The sequence below is a fragment of the Dermacentor andersoni genome, chromosome 7, assembly GCF_023375885.2.
Source record: "Dermacentor andersoni chromosome 7, qqDerAnde1_hic_scaffold, whole genome shotgun sequence".
Lineage (NCBI taxonomy): Eukaryota > Metazoa > Arthropoda > Arachnida > Ixodida > Ixodidae > Dermacentor > Dermacentor andersoni.
In genome coordinates this window covers 86,517,024-86,533,435 of record NC_092820.1, presented here as the reverse complement: position 1 = coordinate 86,533,435, position 16,412 = coordinate 86,517,024, and the positions used below count along the sequence as shown (strand labels likewise).

General features: G+C 46.3%; 1 protein-coding gene across 5 annotated transcripts in view; it reads right to left on the bottom strand.

Annotated features, from left to right (window-relative positions):
- Positions 1 to 16,412, bottom strand: part of LOC126534142 (uncharacterized) — a 169,462-nt gene that overhangs the window by 138,260 nt on the left and 14,790 nt on the right. For 4 of the 5 annotated variants that reach the window (XR_008613231.2, XR_008613232.1, XM_055072712.2 and 1 more), the window contains exons 3-4: positions 10,039 to 10,227; positions 4,690 to 4,771 (exon numbers count right to left, since the gene is read on the bottom strand). The exons of the other annotated variant lie outside the window; for it this stretch is intronic. Coding sequence is in view for 2 of the 4 variants with exons in the window: in XM_055072712.2 (XP_054928687.1) it covers positions 4,690 to 4,771; positions 10,039 to 10,212 (256 nt within the window). In the remaining 2 variants the exon portion in view is untranslated. The remainder of the gene's footprint in view (positions 1 to 4,689; positions 4,772 to 10,038; positions 10,228 to 16,412) is intronic. 5 annotated transcript variants of the gene reach the window in all.

Sequence of the window (16,412 nt, the reverse complement as noted above, 5' to 3'; positions counted from 1 at the left end):
CCCCTCAGGTGCATATCGTGGTGTGCACGGTATCGCAGGTGCCTCTGCGTGAGAGTCACGTACAAAGAGCTGTAGTGGCTGCTTATGAGAAGATATGGAAAATGAACCGAAATAAAGGCTTCGAGGTTGTCGACGTAAAGAGGGAAGTGAGAAAGTATGGTGGTTATAAACGAGAAGGGATCCACTTCAATTACAGGCTAGCACGAGAACTGCGGTGGCGACTTTGAGTCGCGTTGTTGCTTATTTAGGGGGCCCGCGGGCGCTCAGGAGGCCAGAGTAGATAGTAATGAAGAAGGTCCCCTAGGGGAACCTTAGAAGAGCATCACCGTCGATAACAGGAAAAGGAGGAAAGCAAGAAAGAGAGCTCGCCATGGAAGAGGCTACATAAACATGCAGGGCGGCAGAAGAAAGGAAAAGTGGGCAGATATTCAGGAGTAGTTAAATAGGGAACAAATACGGGTGTGTGCGGGTAAAGAAACGCACCTTAGAGACTCAGAAGAGCCTCCAGGTATTGAGAATTATGTTTGGGAAGGGAGCAGCAGAACTAAGTCGGAAAGAAAGGAAGGGGGACTGGGAATGCTCATCCATGAGGGAGCCAAATGGAAAAGAGTAAATTCACAATGCCAAGAGCATCTTTGGTTATCAGGTAGAATGGGTGGGCAAAAACTTGGCTGGGCGTTACGTATTTGAGGACCGCAAATAATTGCACAGAGGAGAATAAAGAGTTAGTGAAATGCATAACCGCTGATATTAAGGGATTCGGGAATGGAGCTGAAATTGTCCTATTAGCTGACATGAATGCCCACATACAGGACTTAGATGGCTATACCCACAACAACGGGAATTCAATGAACCTTTGTGAGCAACATAACCTGGCTGTCGTAAATACGGGGCCTTAGTGTGAAGGGGAGATCACGTGGGAATTGGGAAACCGGCAATCAACCATTTATTCCTGTCTGATGACAGAAGGAATTCATGATAAGTTGAGAGAAAGAGTCATCGATAAGGAAGAATTTAGCGGCATAGGGAGTGACCATAAACGTATCATTTTGAAATGGAATATGTAGTTGCGAAAGAGAGCGAAGAGCGCAAGATGGCCATTCCAAATTTGAACGCTGAGCAAAATGATACATATTCTCTAGAGTCGAGGAAGAACTTGGCAAATAGCCATGTAATGAGAGGGAATATGGTGAGCATATAGGTGTAATACTGCCAGAAATACGTAAAGAGAAACAAAATGTTCGTTGGAAAATAAAAAATAAGTTAGATACGATACAGATACAGGGAGATACGAGAAGCGATCGCCGAACGACAGAAAGCATCTCGAGGCACAGGCAGCCAAAGAAGGCGAAGTTGCCGCAGGATGAACTAACCAGTAAATGGGAAATATACCGGGAGAAAAATCTACGGTTCAAATACTGGTGCAAGCGAAATTAAAAGGTGAAAGTCAAGGTTGGTTGTCAGAAATACGTGAGAAATAAAAGGCCGCGTCTATAATATTTTGGAACCACATAAAATTAATAAACAGGAAGTCAACAACAATACAACAACGTATCCCAGACGAAGATGAAAACAGACTGGAAGGAGAAGTGGCAAGAAATTACATCCGAAAAGTAACAGCCCAATCTTTCCAAGGCAATGACGAGGTTGTATTTGAAGAAAAAAGAGCATGAAAGAGACCCAAGTGGAAATGGAGCTAGTGTTGACAAATTTCGACTGGAAGAATGCGGAAGAGAAAATTCCTAAGCGCACAGCCACAGGGCTAGACGAGATTCCCATTAGGCGGAATAATGAACTAGGACCAAAAAGTAAACATGCTCTTGTGAAAGCAGTGAAAAAAAGTTTTAAAGATAGCCGAATACGAGACAATTGGCGACAAAGTAGAATGAATTTATTTTATAAAGGTAAGGGGGAGTAACATAAAATTCACTCGTATAGACCATTGACTTTTACATCGGTAATATACAGGCTAGCAATGCAGGCAATAAGATTATAGCTTCAAGCATGGGCAGAGAATAATGACATTTTGGGAGAGCTTCAGAATTGCTTTAGAAGCGGTAGGCGTTTGGATGAGAATTTTTGGTTCTTACTCAGTGTATTGATATATCAAAAGTAGAAAACCGACCGTTGTATGTAGTATTTTTAGACATTACAGGAGATTATTACAAAGTAGACCGCAACATTTTGTGGGATATTCTGGAAGGGGAAGGCTTAGGTGACGATTGTCTGCTGCTTTTGAGAGAGATTTACCTATAAAATACCGTTTGCATAGAATAGGAAGGGATGACGGGCGAGGAGAAAGTCCATATCAACAAGGGACTGAGACAGGGGTGCCCTTTATCCCCGCGGCTGTTTATGTTGTACATGGTGAGGTTGGAGAGGGCGCTAGAAGGAAGTAATATCCGGTTTATTCTCTCATACAAACATGCGGGTACAGTAGTAGAGCAGCAGCTCCCAGGTTTATTTTATGCGGACGACATTGTGTTGCTAGCTAACAAGCAAAGTGATTTGAAACGCCTGGCTAATATCTGTGGGCAGGAAGGCAACAACTTGGGTTTCAAATTTAGTGTTAGAAAATCAGGTGCTATGGTACTCAATGAAAACAGTGAACAGACAGTAGAGATACAGGGCCAGGAAATACGTCGGGTAAAAGAATATAAATATCTAGGTATATGGATAAACGAAGGCAATACAAACATGGAAACACAGGAAAAAACGGTAATAGTGAAGGGGAAGAGAAATTCAGTCATAATAAAGCACAGAGCGCAATGGGGACAGAAAAGGTACAACGTCCTCCGAGGTATGCGGAAAGGTGTAATGGTTCCAGGACTTACTTTTGGAAAAGCGGTTTTTGGTTTAAATCAGGGATACAATGAGGACTCGACCGGAACCAAAGGTCAATGGGTCGCCTCGCATTGGGTGCTCAGTAGAAGACTACAAATGAAGCTGTGCAGGGTGATATGAGCTGGGCTAGTTTTGAAGTGAGGGAAACTCGCCGTAAAATTGAGTATGAAGAACGACTGATGAATATGGAAGAATGTAAATGGGCTGGGAGAGTGTTCAGGTATCTGCAGAGAAAAAACATTGATTCACAGCGCAGAAAAAGCACTAGGAAGCTTACTCAAGTATGTGGCTTCTAGGGTGGGAAACACAGAAACGAAGAAGGTCAAGCGGAAAGTCATAGAGGCTGAAATAATTTCATGGGTGGCGCCAAAGGAAAAGAAACCTGCCATGAGTAACTACTTCTGAGGAAAAAACGATATCAGGAAAGAAACCGTTTATGATAACTCAAAGGGAAGCTCGTGACTTTTCGAAGCCAGATCGGGATGCCTCAGAACACGCACCTATAAAGCGAGATATAAGAAGGAAGAAGAAGCCTGTGCTTGCTGCGGTAAAGCTAGGGAAACGATGGAGCATGTTTTATTGGAATGTGAAGACGTCTACCCAGCGGTCGATTTAGGTACCACTGACCTCCTTGAAGCCCTTGCGTTCAGCGGGAGCACTGATAAAGTAAACATGTACTCAATAGGCATTAGTAAGAAGTGATTCGAGCATTGGTGGAAGAAACGTAGGGAAACACCAAAGGCGGAGACGTACAAAACCACAGTTCGCAATAGGGGATCAGAAAACTTGGGTGTGGTAGTTCATAGTGTTCTTTTTTTCCTTTTTTATTGTTTAAACTATGTAGGACGTTAGGCAGTATAATAGCAACAGCTTGTTGGTGCGACCCACCGCCCCGTTCCAAACGGGACGCTCGTAACATCCATTTATGCATCCATCCATTTTTGAATTTTTCTTTCGTTAGGCTTCTACTCGTTTGAAACGAGAAGTGATCTTGAGAACACCACGAGGTTATTCATAATAATCTGTTGTCGAAGAGGCCTGAGACTAAGCGAAAGCCGTTTACACTGTCATTTGCTATGAACGAAGTGCATTTTACAAAAGCAACGCCAAATTCAATTCGAAATGGGCAGCCGGCACCGCCGCCATGTTTTACGCAAACTCCGCAAACAACGCAAAGATGCTAACGCTTAGACGAATAGCGTGCGTACGCTATACGATTTTCGTCGTTAAGTGTTCTCTGCATGCGCAGTGACAACCCGCTATTTTATAGCATACGCTAAGGTAAAAATATCTAAAGGGTGAAGGGCGTTGACGTTCCCATGCCGAGGATGACAGCCGAGTGACAGTGCTTTATATCCCACGGCGATGCCGTCCAAGCAGGGAGAAAGGGACACGGATCCCAGGGAAATGCAATACAATGACTCAGCACAACCACTCCAGGCGCCTGAAACCCCGCAGAATGAATTATTTAAAAGAAAAACAGTACGACGACTTTAGGCAAAGAAGACACACTGCCTCGGAGCCTTCTCCATTCTTCATATTGTTCCTGCCTTATTTCTAAATTGTTCCTTGTCGCCATGAAAAACCACGAATGTCTACTTATAATGCAGCTTTAGAAACATCTGTTTTTGCAGCCGCTATTGTAACGGAGATGGTCTGATAAAGTTTTTCCCACGTAAATTGTAATTCTTCTGTTGAAGTGATTTTGCCTTATTGTATAGGTTTAAACAAAGAATTTTATCGTACACTTGAAGCGACAGCTCTGGGAAGTGCAGTGAGCCCCCCCCCCCCCCCTCGTGCTTAATAATGATATGATAACAGAACCAATCTGAAATTTGTACTTACAGCAATGTATTACTCTCTTGGCATGTCTAATATATGATGGCAGCTCGTCACTTCTCCTGTATTCTTTCGGCACACGTTTCAGCTGGGAAAATGCATTGAAGTTTAGTCAGCTTTATTTGCATTTTCAAATTGGTGTTCAAAGCTAGTCCTAAATATTTACACGAAATGAGCAGCCAATCAACCCCGGTTTGTTTTAGGGTATATTTTAGGCTACAGCGAAATATAAAACTTGTTATTAACAAATTAGGCAATCACTAAAGCTCTTAGCGTCGCATACTAAGTTCACGTTATACGTTGTATAAGCGAATCACCTACCGTCCTTATTTACTATGGCCAATTGCACGAGTCGCTAGACACCAGTAGTGTATGAAGAAAGCTTATGAAATTCACACGTCACGGGGCGCCAATGTGTGGTCCATTAAAGAACACCCCAACATGCGCCGCATCATATAGCTACAGTTTATTTAAACTTTTTTCTGTTAATAGGAACTAGAATATTGAAAACCCATGTTTGCTCTCTAGTTCACACCACAGACTCGATCGCTGTTAAGGTTAAGCCAAATAATTTTTCCGCATCGCTTGTTCAGCTGTCTGTGTTTTTGTCTGAACTATTTTTACAGCCACGCTGTATATGGCTCAAATCCGTCGTTTCGTGGCGTCTACGAGCAGAAATTCGCATCATCTACAATGGCTCGAGCGTCGTCGCCTTCTTCGTTGGCGACCATCGGCACAACCGCTCGAGGGCGCTCGTGCCACTGCTGGCGCGTTCGTCGTCGTCTTCGTTCACAGCTGGCTCCGTTGTGCAAAAAACTATCATCAGCAATGAGTAGGCCGCGTCTTGTCAGGACTGCAGAAGAGCAGCGAGTGTATGAAGAGCGGCGGAGGGAGCAGCGACGCGAGTGTGATCATCGAGGGCGGGCACATGCTAATGCGGCGGTCGACGAGCGTGCCCAGGAAATGGCACGTAAGCGACCAGCGACAACCAAAGAAGCATACCGTCAGTCAGAGAATGGCGCGAATTGCGTTCACCTCAAGGCTTCAATGTGGATGAGTTACAGGGCAAGGACGCCAGGTTTCAAAGGGACTTTCTTGGTTATCATTTCTGTTCTACCTGCAACGTCTGTAATAATGTATAGTTCGATAGGGACATCACTACGATCGCTGACGTGAGGGTCGACGAGAAGCGGCAGCGTGCGTTGAAAGTGTTAACGCGGTGCTTCCCCTACGAGTTTGTGTCGCACTTTCGTTTGTGGTGCGTGTAGAGAGGCTTTGCTAAAGGGTGCGGTTACACGTTCTTCGACGACGAACGGTTAGGTGCGGGCGCATGTGCTGGCGCAGCTTCCATAGATTACTGCCGATCGAATCAGATTCGTAGGTGAACCACCTTGAGTGAGCGGAATGGCTCATGCATTTTATTTTTTAATCTCAAAGTTTCTGTTCCTTAACTTAATACCGGTAGAATGCAGCGATTCTGTAATTCCTATCGTAAGTGTTCCAACTAATTTTGATTCTTCTTTATATTTGCTTCTCATGATCAGGGTCTCCAAGGACAATCTATCATGCATAAAGTTATTTTCACCCAGATTGTAAAGCTGGACGGCGAATTACAAATTACGTTTATCTTGCAGCACAATTAAGCACTACGTTTCTTTTCTTCAGTGCAATATTGAATGATAATCTTACTGTTTGCTGGCTAAGGCCCTCAAGCATTGGTTGCAAAACATAGGCATGTTGTTGAACACGAGAACGTATTATGGAATCCGTTGGTTGCTCAGATATTCGCCATTGATTATCGCTGCTAATGCTTCCCAGTCTAAAAGCTCGAATATGTTATGTAAGCGTGCGCTGAAAACATTAAATGAAATGTTTCACTGAGCCTGTCGCCTTTGATGATTAGCATTACAATGCTTTTCATTCGGAGTATCAGGGTCGCTGTGAAATCATTAGACACGTTTTTCAGATATTTACATACCCTCCATAATTGATTGTATCAGTACTCATTCGCATGACTCTTCGTATTCTATGAAAGCCATATAAAAGGTTGGTTGTACTCCACTGAGTTCTGAAGCACCCGATTGATTCTAATCATGTGATTTATATTCGAGTGCCCGTTGCTAAATAAACCTGTTCTGTGGGTTGGCTTACACCAAGGGTCGCCCTTATTTTATTCATCATTACAATTGTTAATAGTTGACTTGTTAATGAAAGCAAGTTATTTTGGTTCTAATGCAGTTTTTCTTTAAAATGTCTCCTTATCTTTTAACATACAGTTGGAAATTTGCTACTCTGTGGTACACTCGGAATCTTGAGGCATTGCATACAAGGGGGCGCGCCCTTTCAAGCATAATATGCATCCATCCTTCAATAAATCATCTGTTATTCCAGCTTCGCATGCCGCTTTTGCTCGCCACTTTTGTCGCAAACCCCTAAACATAGATACACATGAAGATTCGGCGTCGTGTTCGTCACTGCTTCCCATAAAGGTTGCGAGGTTGCTCTGGTTAGAGTGTTCTTTAGTACAGAATTCCTCGGCTGCTTTTAGTAAATCATCAACATTGCTTATGACATTGCCGCGAGTATCTCTTCCTGCATACAAATTAACACTTACTAAGCCAAATTTATTTCTTGTTAATTTCATTCCACCCTCCGGTTCCTTTCTCATGCTTTCATAGTATTCTCAGTTTTATGATATTGGATATCGCTTAAATCCTCCTTGATTATGCTTGTTGAGTCAATTCTATGCGATCTCTGCAGTCTGACACTCATGCTTTGTCGATGCTTTATTGGATCAATTGTTACTTCGAACAGCCTACCTTCTTGTTGACTTGGGACGTTATTTTCAACACCAATCGCGACTTCTGATGTCAGTCTAGTTACGGTCTTATTCGTTATATCTACGTTTTCTTCCTGCTAAGCAGCTTTTTTGTTTGCATGCACTAAGCAGAATTGATTTCTTTTCACCCGATTGCGTCCAGGATGGCCTTGTTCTCCTTGACTAAGAGCCGTTGCTGGCGCTCTAAGCACCCTCGGCAGAGCACAGACCACGTGCTCGAGTGTTCCATTTTATGAAGGACCACCCTGTACACACGTGTCCCTCTTCTACGAACGTCATTCACACCGACATGGATGAATGTAGACACGAGACTGGCTAGGTACTGCTCTTTGAAGAAACTCTTTCCTGGTTACATGTATGCCACTATGTCTGTGTTAGTCTCCAATGAACATCATTGTACCAACTTGTATTACTGGGTGTGTCCCACTATAGTTGTGCGCTGCTATTGAGTGAACGTCTTTGGCGGTAACTTGGGCAAAGATGTATGTGACACTAGGAATGCGCCTTTCATCAATGACCAAAAGATGGGTTCAACTTTATGATTCTCAGTTGAATGCAGTCCGCCTCCCAAGCGATCCTCAAGGAAAGCATCTCTACGCATTAGCTGGCTGCGCCATACTTGTACTGGGTATGTGCAGTTGTTTAATGATCGGCTTTCAGGCCACCGCTGTTGCGAGCCGCGTTCTGAATGAAGTTTCAGAGAATTCTTCGGCATAGCGCGTAGATTGTGCTCTACACTTTTATCTCTAAGGTCTAAGCTCATAAGCCTTTCCTATATTATCTTTGGTTAAGAAACGAGAACTCAGCCGTGCTGCCATTGATTGCTATATAATTGAGGCATATTATATTGATGCTGCTTCGTGTTTGGGCAGAATCTCACTTAACAGCTGTGATGATGGCGGTGTGTACGTACATGCGGCTCTTGAATAAACATTCCGCCAGTTTGAGTTGCGGAATATGTACCACTGAGTGCGTGGCAGAGCGAGAGAACAACTCTCAGCGTTCGAAGGTACTGGAGCTCCACGCCTCTCGTCTTGGAAGCCACGCGCTGACATCGCGGCAGTGCGACTAGATGACGCAGCATGTCGCAAAATAAGCACAAAAGAGGAGTCTTGTGCATTGCTCGGCTTTCTCACGCGCCGGCACACCATGAATTTCAGAGGCCACCAGCAGCCTTCGCGGTGGCGGCGCTAGATGGCGCCGAGCATTCTTACGGAAGCACTAAAGAGCAATCCTGCTTCAGTGCACTCCTATAACATACTTTGTTTCGACGGCGGCAATTAGTTCTGTCCTTATATTTATTCAATTCTAAAGCATTACGTTGCCAGTCATTGTGCGATGGGCTCTACCGCAAAGTTTTTGTTAATTTCCGAGTTTCGGAGAATTCTTCTACACAGCGCTTAGATTATGCTACAAACTTCTATCTCTAAGGTCTAAGTCCATAAGCCTAGAACCTTTCCTATATTCTTTTTGTTTAGAAAACGGGAACTCAGCCGTGCTAGTACTGATTGCAATTGAATTGAGCAATTGCATATTAATTGCGCTTCGCGTTTAGGCAGAATCTCACTTAACACCTATGACGACGGCTGTGCGTGCGGGTTTCATGGGCACTTCACGTATTCTAACCACAGAAGTCTGAACGCACTATGAAGCTTTGTGGGATGCCACTTTGCGGAAGAAATTGTGCTTATGGATCCAACATATCTATAAAGACTTCGTTATTCTTTGTCCCAATTAGTTTTCTTACGCCGACTGCTACGTTTATGTATACCTGTAGAATGCATCAATGTTGTCTGCAATGTTCTTATGAAATGGAATTCTTGCACCATATTCTCTCTTATCTTGAAGACCTCAGCAACAGGAGACAGCCATTACGCACCTCTGTATATGTCTTACCTCTTCTCCTAACCTCACTTTTGTCAATGATATTGTAGGCAATACCTTATAATTCTTCAGTGAGTCGTGCTAAGCTAGTGAAACTTGAAAGGGTTTACGTTTTGAACGTTCAAATTCCAGAAGTGGCCAGCGCAGATCTACAGATCTTAAACACCATCGGCAGGCGTCGCAGGTCTGACGGTCGCTTTGGTCAGATGCTCTTAAAATGCTGGTTTGAAGGACCAGGGATATGTTCACGAATTATGATGGAGTTAGCGAAATACTGCAGCAGGAATGTCGGTTCCTGTTTTATTGAGTGTTTTGTTTATGGTTCGTGGACCCTGCTAGTTTGGCTCCACCTGGTCTAGCGTAGCCGCATTGAATCTCGGTTGTTTTCTTTTTGCTTCCCAGTTTGAGGCGCAACTGCACGCTTGCAACTGCAGCCGCCTGGACGAGGATTTGAACATATTATCTTCAGCATAAGAACACTCTGCACCACGCCAAATTAGGTGGACGCGGAGGTGCTTGCGCATTACACATGGTCATGCATCATCGTAGGAAATTTCTAGGTACTACTTGAGTGAGCAACAGTGCAACTGTACGCAGTATTCTGCATGCGTTTCACACAACCGTATACTCACCTTTGCATACTTCTTTACATTCATGACAAGATCTAAATCTGTTTTCATTTCCACCGCACTCGCTGTAAATAAATGGAGAGCATGCTCCCAAGTCCCTGTCGTAGAACCACCGTTGCGGCGGGTCCCATCTATATGTACTGCAGTGTCCGGGATCACGTGGCAAAAAGCAGACATCTGGACGCCGGTTACCTGAAAAGCATAATATATATATATATATATATATATATATATATTGATACAAGGCAGAAACATTTAAACAACGCGCGCAGGTTCGTGCGCCCCCCCAAGACGACAACGGAGTATTGAAGGAAAAGAGGACGAAATAATGGCACGTGTTTTCGCCGCACGCACTCGCATCGCAGGTGGCCGTTGTCGGCGTCTACAAGAAGAAGACGAGGTGAAGCAACGCTCGAGAGAGAAGAAGAAGGCCTTCCTGATCTCCCGTTTAGAACGCGGCAGTGCTTTTTATTTACCCCAGGGCACAAGTTCGCCCACAATAAATAGTTGTATCTGGACTTCCTTAACTGTCCGTTACAATTCTGGTGGAGGTGCTGGGTAATGATTTCCAGCCCAATTCGAGCTGGAGAAAGCAGCCCGGAACCACGCCATCTCAGACCCAACGAGCTTACGCCCGTCCACCAGCGCAGGAGCCGTCGCCTACGTGGTGAGCCGCCCGAGTTTCCTCTTTTGCCGGAGCAGACTATAATAGCAGCAGCAGACAATACAGAAATGACATCCCAGACAGCCTCAACCCGCATCGTGGTTGATCAGCCGCGAACGCCCGAGCCTTTTCACGGCGACACCTTCGAAGACGCCGAGGACTGGTTGGAAGGCTTCGAGCGCGTCGCTGACTACAACGGATGGGACGAAAACCGGAAGCTCCGCAACGTTTACTTCGCGTTGCAAGACTGTGCGCGAACGTGGTTTGAAAACCACGAAGCGGTCCTCCGGTCGTGGGATGACTTCCGGCAGGAGCTGTTGGCCACGTATCCGAGCACAGACCACCGGGAAAGAGCTGAAGCCGCTTGGCAAGCAAGAAGCCAGCGAAGCAACGAAAGCGTGGCAATGTATCTCGAAGATATGTCCCGCTTATTCCGCCGGGCCGATCCGAGCATGAGCGAGGACAAGAAGATTCGGCAGCTGATGCGCGGTGCGAAGCAGGAGCTTTTTGCCGGTTTGGTTCGGAGCCCTCCACGCACCGTCGCCGAATTCCGCTCCGAGGCAACAACTATGGAAAGGACTCTTCAACAGCGTGCGAGACTCTACAACCGCGACATGAACGTCGCCTCCATGGATATGATGTCGGCAATGTTCGGGAACAGCGTCGAGGTCTTACGAGAACTCATAAGGTCTGTAGTTCGAGAAGAGCTCCAGAGGCAACAGCGGAACAACGGCCCCACAGAGGTCTCTTCGTTAGCAGAAGTGGTTCGCGAAGAAGTGAGACAAGCCGTCCGCGAACAGCACCCACCAGCACAGCCGCAAGCGTCGTCACCGGTACGGCCGACGGTATCGTACGCCGAGGTACTCAGAGGATCTCCAGGACGTACTTTCGTCGCGGCAACTGCGCATGTACCTGAACCTCGGTTCTTGCCGTCTACGCCGGAGACGAGATTCCGGAAAGCTGACATATGGCGCACTCCTGATAGAATCCCGCTGTGCTACCACTGCGGCGAAGCTGGTCATCTCTACAGGATGTGCGAATACCGCAGAGCGGGACTTCGGGGGTTTTCCATAAACGCTCCTTGCCCAAGAAACGGTGAACGCCCTTTCGAGATCAAGGAGTATTTGTCAACGCGCCAAAGCCCGCAGACTTCGCAGCAACACCAACCTCGGTCAACAGTGCCGCTGAAGTATCGATCACCGAGCCCGCGTCCATCCTCAAGCTCCCCAAGGCGACGCCCCCAAAGCCCACGTCGGGAAAACTAATACCGGCGACCTGTGGAGGTGAGGCCGCTGTCGAGGCAAGAACGGAGCCTCCAGCGCTGATTCTGAAATATAACGACGGACGCGCGAGCAGTTGCGAAAAGAGTGACGTAGCTTCCGATTTATGTGTGTTTATAGACGGCTGCGAAATTACTGCTTTAGTAGACACAGGCGCAGACCATTCCGTTATGAGCAAAGTACTTGCCAGAAGACTGAAAAAAGTGCTGACTCCTTGGAGAGGACCGCAAATTCGAACCGCCGGTGGACACCTTGTCAACCCGGTGGGCAGGTGCACTTCTAGAATCGGAATACGCGGCTTTACATACGTCGCCAGTTTCATTGTCCTATCAGAATGCTCAAGGGATGTAATTTTTGGAATGGACTTTTTGCAGGTGAACGGTGCAGTTATCAACTTGCAGGAATCCTGTGTGTCGTTCTCAACGAAGCACCCCATCGCGACGTTGGAGTGTGAAGAACGATTCGATGCGCTTCAGATTATAGACGACGACGTCACGATACCCCCAAGATCCAGCATAGCTGTCGCCGTAAGAAGCACCGTATTCAGCGACTTTGAAGGAATAGCCGACAGTAACACTGGGCTCTTACTCGAAAAAGGGATCTGTATGGCAAGGGGCCTTGTTCGGCTGCGTGACGGGTGTTCAAATGTCTTCCTGACTAATTTTGGAAATGAAGTTCAGCATGTTGCGAAGGGAACCGTCATTGCCCGCCTTAACGATTATGAACAAATTACGGATTTGAGCTCTTCCGATGGTGCACTACTGGAGTCTGACAACGTAGACTCCATACTCGCATCCGTCCACATCGAAGCAGCACTATCACCGAGCCAGAAGCAGCAAATAGAGAACCTTGTACGAGAATTCGCCTCATGTTTCTCAACGACATCGAAAGTCCAGAGAACATCCATCGCCAGACACCGCATCATTGTCGACGAAGCTGTGAGGCCTATTTGCCAGCATCCCTACCGAGTGTCACCGAAGGAGAGAGAGATCATCAGCAAACAAGTCGAAGAAATGCTTCGAGACGACGTAATTCAACCATCGACCAGCCCATGGGCTTCGCCTGTGGTGCTGGTAAAGAAAAAGGATCAGACCTTGCGCTTCTGCGTTGATTATCGGAAGCTAAACGTCGTCACAAAGCGGGATGTCTATCCACTTCCGAGGATCGATGACACCCTCGACAGACTACGGGATGCGAAATTCTTTTCCTCTCTCGACCTCAAAAGCGGATACTGGCAAATAGAAGTGGACGAACGGGATCGTGAGAAGACAGCATTCGTGACACCAGACGGACTATACGAACTCAAGGTACTTCCGTTCGGCCTCTGTTCCGCGCCTGCCACCTTTCAGCGGATGATGGACACTGTGCTCTCCGGGTTAAAGTGGCAGTCCTGTCTGGTTTATCTCGACGATGTCGTGACTTTTTCTATTACCTTTGCTCAGCATGTGGAACGACTAAGGACTGTGCTCAAAGCTATTAGTTCAGCAGGGCTGACAATAAAGCCACAAAAATGTCACTTCGGCTTCCATGAGCTCCTTTTCCTCGGCCATGTGATTAGCTCCGAAGGCATCCGTCCTGACCCTGAGAAGACCGCAGCAGTAGAAAAGTTTCCTGGACCAACCAACAAAAAGGCCATTAGGCGATTCCTAGGACTTTGTGCCTATTACAGGCGTTTCGTCAAAAACATTTCGAAGATTGCCGAGCCGTTAACGCGATTAACGAAAGAAGATATGCCTTTCGTATCGCACAGTGAACAAGAAGATGCATTCAATGAGCTGCGACGGCGACTTCAAAACCACCCGGTCCTTGCGCACTTTGATGAGGAAGCGGAAACAGACATCCACACAGACGCCAGCAATTTAGGACTTGGTGCCGTCCTCGTTCAATGGCAAAACGGAGAGGAAAGAGTGATTGCATACGCTAGCCGCACTCTTTCGAGGGCTGAAACTAACTATTCAGCCACCGAAAAAGAATGCCTCGCAGTAATATGGGCCGTAGGAAAATTCCGGCCATACTTATACGGTAGACTGTTCCGAGCAATCAGTGACCATCACTCATTGTGCTGGCTTGCAAACCTGAAAGATCCGTCTGGACGACTTGCTAGATGGAGTCTGAGGCTGCAGGAATACGACATAACGGTCGTGTACAAGTCAGGTCGCAAGCACAGTGACGCTGATTGTTTATCACGTGCTCCGGTCGAATCTGCTCCTTTGAAAGATGGAGACGAATTTCCGTTTCTTGGAGCCGTGACCACATCTGAGATGGCCAAACACCAGCAGTCTGACGCCGAGTTGCTTCTACTCATCAGGCACCTCGAGGGACACCCCGTCCATGTTCCGCGAGTTTTCTGCCGGGGATTGTCATCGTATGTGATGAGAAATGGCGTCCTGTACAAAAGAAATTTTGAGCACAGCACAGACAAATTTCTACTCGTTGTTCCTTCAGCTTTGCGATCGGAAATCTTAGAAGCCTGTCACGATGACCCATCAGCAGGACACCTCGGAGTGAGCAGAACCTTTGCCCGAATTCATGCTAAATACTACTGGCCAAAGCTATTGAATTCAGTGCAGCATTATGTACGAACATGTCGGGATTGCCAAAGACGCAAAACGCCTCCATTAAAACCCGCAGGCCTCCTTCAACCAATAGAACCCCCAGGAGCCCCGTTCGAACAAGTAGGAATGGACTTGCTTGGTCCTTTTCCGACATCGTCATCGGGGAAACGATAGATTGTAGTAGCGACCGATTACCTAACCCGATATGCCGAGACATCCTCTCTAATCAGTCCAACGGCCGTTGAAGTGGCTGAATTCTTTGTCACCAAGTTAGTATTACGACACGGTGCCCCTGCAATTATTATCACGGTCCGAGGAACTTCGTTCACCGCCGATTTGACGCAATCCATCATGAAATTAATCATACCAGCCACAGGAAAACAACTGCCTATCATCCTCAAACAAATGGGTTAACCGAGCGATTGAACAGGGCGCTGACCGATATGTTGTCAATTTACATAGACTTAGAACACCGTACATGGGACAAGATCCTACCCTATGCGACATTCGCCTACAATACCGCATTGCAAGAAACCACTCAAGTAACGCCATTCCAACTTGTTTTTGGTCGAACAGTTACCACACCCTTGGATTCAATGCTACCTGTCAGCGACAGTACAGAACAGAACCCTGACGTCAGTGACTTTACACAGAGGGCCGAAGAAGCACGTCAGCTGGCGCGACATCGCATTCAACAAAGGCAGCGCATCGACGCGGACCGTTACAACCTGCGACGAAGGGAAGTCGAGTATGCACCAGGTGACAGAGTATGGGTGTGGACCCCCGTGAGGACGCGCGGCCTGTCCGAAAAGCTTTTGCGCCGTTACTTCGGCCCTTACCGAGTACTTCGCCGTTACTTCGGCCCTTACCGAGTACTTCGCCGTATCAGTCCCCTGAACTACGAAGTTACGCCAGAAGGACAAGTGTAGTCATCACGATGCCGGCGTCGCACAGAAACTGTACATGTGGTCAGACTGAAGCCATATTATGACAGGCAGTGATTATTCGACCAAACATCTTTTCTGTGCCATATACCACTTTAGTGTGGACAACTGCTTGTGAACAATTTCGTCGCTTTACGCATCGGTACCATGCGTTTTGGAGGAGGGGATAATGATACAAGGCAGAAACATTTAAACAACGCGCGCAGGTTCGTGCGCCCCCCCAAGACGACAACGGAGTATTGAAGGAAAAGAGGACGAAATAATGGCACGTGTTTTCGCCGCACGCACTCGCATCGCAGGTGGCCGTTGTCGGCGTCTACAAGAAGAAGACGAGGTGAAGCAACGCTCGAGAGAGAAGAAGGCCTTCCTGATCTCCCGTTTAGAACGCGGCAGTGCTTTTTATTTACCCCAGGGCACAAGTTCGCCCACAATAAATAGGTGTATCTGGATTTCCTTAACTGTCCGTTACAATATATATATATATATATATATATATATATATATATATATATATATATGCATATATACATATATAATTATGTATCCTGTGTTCTGCTGTAAGAAAATATTATAGCTATGGAATTTAGAAATTTCAACTAACATTTTAAATTCTTTTACAGGCCTGAAGAAAGAGCCATTACAACATCACATGCCTAATGTTTAACTGACTCTGGTCAAGCATATAAACTGATGACTTTGACGTGCTGAGACCATGCATCTTGTTATGAAGCATGCGGTAGTAGGAGACTTCGTCTGAATCCTAACCATCTGGGTTCGTATACAGCTCACATAACCCTATGTACATGAACGTTTTGACGCTTATCCACATTTAGAATACTGGCGCCTCAACAGCGATTGAATCTGTGACCTCACGTTCAAGAGCACAATGTCATAGCCACTTACCTACCTTGCAATGAGATGGCTTTGTATTCTT